The 8,473-nt window shown below is 38.6% G+C and overlaps 2 protein-coding genes across 3 annotated transcripts; one reads left to right on the forward strand and one right to left on the reverse strand.

The window, feature by feature from the left end:
• Positions 1-1,502: 1,502 nt before the first annotated feature.
• On the forward strand, positions 1,503-2,993 carry LOC127810174 (axial regulator YABBY 4). Of its 2 annotated transcripts, none has more exons than XM_052349492.1 (6): positions 1,503-1,601; positions 1,711-1,848; positions 2,048-2,180; positions 2,291-2,339; positions 2,430-2,508; positions 2,727-2,993. In XM_052349492.1, the coding sequence occupies exons 1-6, from the start codon at positions 1,521-1,523 to the stop codon at positions 2,844-2,846; spliced, it is 600 nt and encodes a 199-aa protein (XP_052205452.1). In that variant the 5' UTR covers positions 1,503-1,520; the 3' UTR covers positions 2,847-2,993. The 2 variants fall into 2 exon arrangements, with proteins under 2 accessions (XP_052205452.1, XP_052205454.1); XM_052349494.1 differs by having other exon boundaries at positions 2,433-2,508.
• A 2,092-nt stretch (positions 2,994-5,085) lies between these two features.
• On the reverse strand, positions 5,086-6,441 carry LOC127809480 (uncharacterized). The gene is made up of 4 exons (XM_052348299.1): positions 6,196-6,441; positions 5,952-6,057; positions 5,592-5,669; positions 5,086-5,332 (listed from the first exon to the last, which is right to left on the reverse strand). The coding sequence occupies exons 1-4, from the start codon at positions 6,394-6,396 to the stop codon at positions 5,280-5,282; spliced, it is 438 nt and encodes a 145-aa protein (XP_052204259.1). The 5' UTR covers positions 6,397-6,441; the 3' UTR covers positions 5,086-5,279.
• Between the last annotated feature and the right edge of the window lie 2,032 nt (positions 6,442-8,473).

Consider the following 8,473-nt stretch of genomic DNA (forward strand, 5'->3'; position numbering starts at 1 on the left):
CGAGATAGAGTGGCAAGAGCCCCTGGTAGGTGGCGAATAGGTTGGCACTGCATACTTTGGTGTATTCCATCTGGAGAGAGCGTAACAACAGGCGCTTTCGTGATCATGAGAGATCCACTCCTCAATTGGCTTGTTAGATTCAGTACGTAGTGTGGGCCTGTTTGATAACTGTCCATTTCAAGTCGTTTATTCAAAGTCATGCTCTTTATCATGTCTGGCAACTTCCGAGAAACCACACTGTTTCTCCTCATTGAGCAATCGTTTGTTTTCTTTTGGAGGCTGGTTATTGTAATCCTAGAGTTTCATATTAGTTTCAGCTTTTATTTCTGGATGTTGTTTTCATTTTTCTATTTGTTGTTGTATATATTTTTAGTTCTTTTCTTTTCTTATTTTTTTTTCTTGGCCTTGAGGGTGATGGTTACTTTGTCTTAGCCCTTGATTTGCGTTGGTGGTTCAGGGTATATTTTGATCTTGGTTTGTAATCGTTTTGGCATTGTTCTTATTTTATTTATTCTTATTTACATAAAAAAAAAAAATAACGGAGCCATATAACTAGCTAAGAGCAAGGTAAACTTGACAACTGGAACAAAATTATCTAGGAAGTGATTGAGGCCATACCGTTGAAGAATTGCCTCAAATCTGCAAAAACCTTGATACTACGACTTGAAGACTTTTGCCATGGATTTGCAAGAAGGCACCTATTAAAACCACAAGAAATTTAGACTTGTTAATTGTCAATTGATGTTAGATGAGAAAGAAAATGATTAAAAGCCATATGTTGAAAATTGAGTGGAATCCAGACTATGGAAGCCTAATACCAAATAGTTAAAACCTAGAATAGAGAAGGGAGTAGAACACGACAAATTAAAGGTTATGGCAAGGGAAAGAACGAGGAAAATAAAGGGTGAAAATAGAGTAGAACAAGGATAAGTAGAGAAAGGTTTTACGTGAAGTACAATTGAGGCTTTCAAGCGACTTCAAAGTTGGTGATTAGAGAGAAGGCACAGTGGAGGGAATTAGGTGAGAGTTAGAGAGTTAGAGAGTTCTATGGGAGCCTGGAGTTTAGGGGAAGGTTGTGATAGAGGTGCAACGAGACTTCTTAAGATGCCTAAAACTTATAGCATCATGTGATTTTTTTTTAGCATATGTCGCATGGAATCTCACAAGAGATCAAATGAGAGACGAGATTTTCATGAAATTTGAAGTACACTGCACGTGGTGATAAAAAGAATTAAGATACAATTATCAATTTGTTTTGAAACACAAAATTCATAAAGTACTCAAATATTCACTCATTTTTAGTAATAAATTGAAAACTATTTTCGCTTCAAATTTATACATTGCACTCTTAATTAGTTTAAAGCTTTTTGATCAGTTCTCTTTTGAAAAAAACGTCTATATATACAAAAAAAATTCACTCTTTCTCCGATATATCTTCCCAAGCTTCAGTATATAAACTTCATATCAAGCATAGCTTTTCTCATCTCTCTTTCCCCACCCCTCCCGTGCGGAAGGAAAAAATGTCTGCGCTTAACCATCTCTTCGACCTTCAAGAACAGATTTGTTATGTCCAGTGTGGCTACTGCACCACCATTTTACTGGTAATATATAATACAGATTTTCATCAACCTCTTATATGTTTTATGCATTTTATCATCTTCCTCGTCTTCTTCTTTGGGTTATTGTGATTACTTTCTCCTCCAAGTTCAGGTAAGCGTTCCATATAGTAGCTTGTCAATGGTGGTTACAGTTAGATGCGGCCATTGCACCAGCCTCCTCTCCGTCAACATGATGAAGGCCTCTTTTGTCCCTTTCCATCTCTTTGCTTCTCTCAACCAAGACGATGAGGTGATGGTTCTCTCAATCTCTATTAGCTTCTTTTTTCCTCCCGAAGAATTTGGTTTCTTACGTTTTATACTTACATCCGGGGTGAGTCCTCAAATTTACTCATGAAGAATAGTGACTACGGGTTCTCATCATTACCAAAATACTTATTTGGTGATCCCTACGCTTAATTTGGTTTTCATCTCTCTCTCTCTCTGTCCAGCCAAAGCTAGAAGTTAGTCCTGAAGAAGCTGGAACTGATCAGAAAAATTTGGATAAGGGAAGCCCATCTCTGGTAATCTCATTGGATGATGAGGAAGAAGATGTAGTCCCAGTGAATCATATTGTGAACAAACGTATGAATTTCTTCTTCTTCTTCTTCTTCGTCAGGTTGCTGGTTAAGTAAGGTAAATTTTGCAACTTTTTTTTTTCTAATTTTGGTCTAATTCTCATGATCTCTCAACAGCCCCAGAGAAAAGGCAACGAGCTCCATCGGCTTACAACAACTTCATCAAGTAAGAAGCATTTTGTAAAACTGATTGACATATGTACACACACACACACATGATTATATACGAACTAATTCTAGGTTTTGTAAACCCTAGCAGAGAAGAAATCAGGAGGCTCAAGGCTATATATCCTAACATGACTCACAAGGAAGCCTTCAGTGCTGCGGCAAAAAATGTAAGTTCTTTTACGGGGAAAATTCATATTTGTTTGATCCAACAAGTTTTAAACTGGCTGTTCTATGAGTTTTCCAAAAGATCAAGAAATTAGTAACAAGTTTTGTACAAGAAATGAGAACAAATCTAAACCAAAACCAGCTCAAACAGAATTAATTTCTATTTCAAGGGGGAAATTATGCTAATTGGGATCTTTTTCGTGTTCATGGGCACATTCAGTGGGCTCATTTCCCACCGATTCAGTCCAAGAAAGACGGAGAGAGCTGTGGGCAGGAGGGTGCTGAGGGAAGTATATCGAGGAGCCCAGGTGCCGAAGATCATGAGGTTATGATTCTGTAATAGTTTATTACAATTGTAGGGAAATGGAAGTTGCTTCAAATTGCCTACCTGAAGTTGGTGACGTTGATCATCACAAACCATTTGACTCCTCTGCAAGTTGCTTTTGACCATGATTACTGACTTTATTTATATTATTGAAATCGTTAATTTTCAAATATTGACGCCACAAGATATATGTAGTCATTATGATAAAACCCTATATTTATATATTTATGGATCGAATATGTGAGATCAAGCATCTATTTGTTAATTGGCTAGCATGTCCATGACATATATAAGTTTCCTTTTTCTTTTCGATAGACTTGAATGGGAAAACGCCATGGTTTGCAATGCTAGTTGAGCCATGGAAGCAATCCAAGCAATTAATCATTTTAAAAAAAAGCACTATGATTGCACTCTAATTTCTATATTCGTCCACATATAGATAGAGAGAGAGAGAGAGAGAGAGAGAGAGAGAGAGTACTGCAGTACTCGGAGTGATTGAAGAGCTTGCAAAACAAATATATACATCTTTAGCTCCTTAATCTGAAACTCAAATGAAGTGGAGGCAGTCATTGGTAGTACTTTCGCAAGCTTGCTTGTCTGTTTTGGGGATATTTTTTAGGGTTTAACTAGCTAGGTAGGGGTTAGATGATGCATGGCACTGATTCTTTGACCTAGAAGGGATCTATCAAACTGCTGGCTGATCATCTTGGCAACATTTTTAACTGGTTGCTAACATCACGTGTTCAATGCAACCCTTGTGATTTCTCAATCTGTTCACAACTTGCAACTAGCATATAGGGCATGTTTCAAAAAGAAAAGTAATGTGGTGGTAAAACTTTTATAATTATAAGCTATTTTAAGAGCCGTGCTATATTGTTGGAGGGGCTTACTGAATGGGATTAAAAAGACCAAAATGCTCGTGCCCAAAATACAAATTTGCAAGGGATGCCATTGTCTTCGTCTCTCTCATTTCTCCCTTCTTATGGCTGCAATGTGACTGCCACCTCGCCGCCTCACTGCCATCGCCTCGCCTCGTCGCCTCATCGATCGTCATTACGTTCTCCGACGGTCGGTGAGGCGCAATGAGACGAAGGCATTAGTGCTCGACGGTCAGAGGTCACATCGTGGCCATGGAAATGAAAAGAGGAGAGAGGCGAATGCAGTGACATCCCTTGCAAATTTGTATTTTGGACGAAAGTATTTTGATATTTTTAACTCCATTCGATAAGTCTCTCGGGCGAAGTAGATTAACTCGTTATTTTAAAGAGTTATTTTCCTATTCAATGAATGGATACTGACGAGTCATGCCAAAATCCAATATAAAAATTATGTTTGTAGTTTTATGTACCCCTCCAGCACATGGCTTGCGTACAACGGATCGCAAAACAACGGCCTAGAGGGGACGAAACTAAACTGAATGGGGGCAAGTGCTATAATGGAAATTATAGATCTCACTAGCTAGCTAATCTGACTTTGAAGCTTGTCCCTTTCACAAGAGTTAAATGACTGGATGTCAAATTTATTATGCAACCACTCATCAGGCTGCTTCAACACACTGATCAATTGAAAACTCCTTTAGCAATGGTAGTGGTGTATTCATGTAATTAAGGGAATTCATGACTTTCTGGTTGCAAAGAAATTCAGGTCCACGAAGAAGGCAATGGTTGCCATGGAAGGAAGGCTTCAAGGCATTAATCCACGGGAACAAAGACAGTGCCCTTTGAGTAAAAGAAGCTTTTATGACTAGTACTGTGGCCAGAAGAAAAGAGGAGTTTTCTCTTTTGGGTTTGGTTTAGGGTTTCAATCATTTTCCTTTCTGAGGTAGATGCTCTTGGGATGGGGTTTTCTAAAGTCCAGCTTGTTGAGAACTCTGTGCTAAACAAGAAACTGATGTAATTGGTCCAAAGACAACCCTATCTTTCACTTCAGCCTTAGGGTTTCATTCACTTCAGTTTTTTTCTTAATAAATTGAAGTAGTTATAAAAAAAATAACTTCAGCCCTAGATAACAATAGCATATTACTAGTTAATATAATAATTATAAATACAGAATTCTGCAGAATTTAATGCTAGAATTAGCTGTATTGATTTCTTAAATGGCCCAATTCAGCTGTCTGGCCTGTCATCTTCCTCGTCGGATCAGTTTTGAAATTGGAATTTAATTATTTCTCAAAGTTCACAACCACCCGAACATGCATGTATGGAGAAGATTTATCTCATGATCACGGGCTCCATCGATGGATTAAGAGAGAGGCTGTTTTTAAAAAGGTTCATCTGCCTTTGACATTGAAGATCATAAATTTGTTTTTTGCTTGATGACATTAGTGAAGATCGTACATAAAGTGTATATATATAGAAAGAAGCTAAAACTTTCAATATTCAATGGTTGACACCACTGCTAAACTCTCTGTTACTTTCTTTTTCAATGGGATTAATTTATGATTCTTATTCACCTCCATGGTTTCCTTCTTGAAAACCTTGGATTCTTTTGGATCTGTCTCCCTGAATAAGAAACAAATCAGGCTCAGATGGCTGACATATATATAATGACACCATTTATATAAAATGATAACAAAAGTTAAAAACCTTTCATGTGTATATATTAGTAGGAACTTCTAATATGACAATATAGATGAGATCAAATACATGAAGTTTCAAACTATTTTGTAAATACAACGAAGTTTGAGCAAAGTAGAGCCATTTTTTCAAGGATTCATAGAAAATTGAGACCACTAAATCAAACTGCAAGGGCTTGGCTTACCCATGAAAGGCCTGGGAGAAGTAACTTGGAAATATGCTTGGAAGAAGCCGCTGTTCTCCTTTATTAGTTCTCTCCACACTGAAAATGTAAAGACGCTACCATAAGCTTACAAGTAGATAGTTGGAAATCAAACCATGTTAGAAGGGTGCCCCTAGTGCATAATGCTACTTTCAAGAGTTTATGCCTTTTTACAAAGAGGCCAATTTTGAACCTGTGTCCACTGCCAACCTTCTAGTTAAAAGGAGAATATATATATGTATAGATATATATTGTAATATGATTTGATTCTTAGAGGGCGAGACCTTAGTAGCAACAGAATATATATATATATATATATATTTAGAGAGAGAGAGAGAGTACTGGTCAGTGTAACGATGGGTCTGACATTGGCATGTTCTGCAAGAGCCTTGATGCATTGATCTCGGGTCATACGAAGAAGCAAACACCTTTCTATAAGATGTTGGACCTGTCGAAATTTCACAAATCAATTATCAAAGAGCTAATTAAATTCAAACCTATATCTGTGAACACTTTGTAAAGCTATCATCGATCGTTCATTTTCTCTCTCTGAGAAAGAGAGGGAGGGAGAGAGGGAGAGATATACCATGCGAATGTAGCTATGAGGGTGGCAATGGAAACAAGGGAAAGAGTGTTGGCTGCGAAGCATATCAATTTTTCTTGGCAGAACTGGACAAAACGAAGGGAATATATTATGAAAGACGGGACAGAAGAAGAAGAAGATGGCAAGAAAGAAAAAGAAGTCAGCGGGAAGCAAGAAAGAAATATGGTGCATTGCAAATAACATGTGGGGAGAGAGGCAGTGAGTGAGAGTGATTGGTTATCCAGAGAGATCCAAGTGAAGGGCCAAAAGAGCACAAGAAATCCAAGTGATAGATTCATCTCATCTGCAAAGGGATAACAGAAGAGGGTCGGCTTTTCCAGATTGAAGGTGAAGTCTTAACGTACGGAGATCTTCGTGGCCAATCTCACAGCCACTTGAATCGCCATGAATATGATAGACGTACGTACGTGGTCCAGCCTTTTCACCTTGTCCCACTCCATTGAATCGTAAGCCTTTGCTAGAACCACCTTCAACACACAACTGGGGATGGGCCTTATGAGATGATATTGAAAACCAACTCCTAGGCTAGCAAGACATTGTCCTCAATCGAACACCCTAGCACAAAAGCCTCCTGAGATACATCCACTAAGCCAGAGCACAAAAGCCTCATGAGATACATCCACTAAGCCAAAGAGCATCGGTTTTACCCTATTGGCCAAGATCTTAGTAATGAATTTATACAAGACATTACAACAAGAAATAGGTCTAAATTAGGACGACACCTCAGGGTGAGAAACCTTAGGAATGAGATTGATTATGGTCGCATTCATTTGCCCCAAAAAGTTGTTAGATGAGAAGAAGCCATGCACTGCCTTTACCATATCAGGACCTACTATCTCCCAAGCCTTCTTAAAGAACTTAATAGTGAACCCATTTGACCCAGGGGCCTTATCATCACCCATACTGAAGAGGGCTCTCTTAACTTCCTCAACCAAAACTTCTGCGATGAGCTCGTCCCACTAATCCATCTCCAAGCACTTATCAATAAAGAGGGCAACTTCTTCTAGACGCAGATGAGCTATACGAAAGCTTTGGCCAAAAAGATTTTAGAAGTAGGAGACCATAATACTCACCACTTCCTCATTCGAATCAGTTATCGAGCCATCCTCTTTCTGGAGGCTAATGATATGATGATTATTCCGCCGAGCCAACATCGATTGGAAGAAAAATCGAGAACACCAATCCCCTTCTATAGGCCACTGAATCCAAGATCGAAGGCGAAAATAATTAGATTCTTAAGCAAGAGTCGCCGAATAATCCTTATTCAAATTAAGCTCACGCTGACGAATAATAGGGTCATGAGGGTTATCCTGCATCTCTTGCTGAATACTGCGTAATCTATCTCGAGGAAAAGCAACAAGTTCAGAGACATGACCACTAAACTTATTGAGGATCTTCATAGTCTCCTTAACTGTTCTAAGCCTATGAGCTACTTAAATCATAGGAACCCCAGCCACCTACTCCAACTAGTAGCCACTCTATGAAAGAATAGAGGGTGGTCAGCTAGATGGTTTAGGAACCTGAAAAGACTCCCCTTATTCCTAATATTGCCAGATTAAAAAACCACTACAGGGCTATGATCGAAGATCCCTAGCTGAAGGAAAAGAGCTTTGCTCTTCGAATAGTGAGCAAGCCAACCATCATTGACCAGGGCTTTGTCTAACTTTCGATAAATACACTCATCTCCAAATCGCTTATTGTTCCATATCATCTTTGGCCCACTAAAATTCAAATCCTAAAGCGAAACAAAAAGAGAGAAAGCCATTAAACCTGTGCATACCCAAAGATAGAGGTGTTTCCACCTCTCATCTTAGAATTATTGTGATAGACATTAAAATCACCTAAAAGGAGCCAAGGGTCATTAGCCATCGACACCCTTACTCCTCTTAAAGAATTCCATAAACAAGCTTGGTCCACCTCTTTATTCCTAGCATAAATGCAAGACAAGAAAAAGGGAGTGATATTATCAGGACACATCACTCTGACATGAATGAACTTGTCTGACTTACTCAAAACTACCAAATTAAGGGCAGACGGATCTTGACCTACCCAAATACGCCCTCTATCGCACATGTCATAATTAAGATCCCAGTCCAAAAAGGCATAATAGTTAGGGAGACTTCCCCCAGCCTGCTTTTCTCATACTCGAGATTCTAAAATAGCCACTAAAGACAACTTATTATGGAAAATAAGCGACCGAACCTCCCATTACTTACAGGTCTGATTCATCCCCTTCACATTCCATGCAACAATCTATATT

The sequence above is a fragment of the Diospyros lotus genome, chromosome 9, assembly GCF_014633365.1.
Source record: "Diospyros lotus cultivar Yz01 chromosome 9, ASM1463336v1, whole genome shotgun sequence".
Taxonomy (NCBI): Eukaryota; Viridiplantae; Streptophyta; class Magnoliopsida; order Ericales; family Ebenaceae; genus Diospyros; species Diospyros lotus.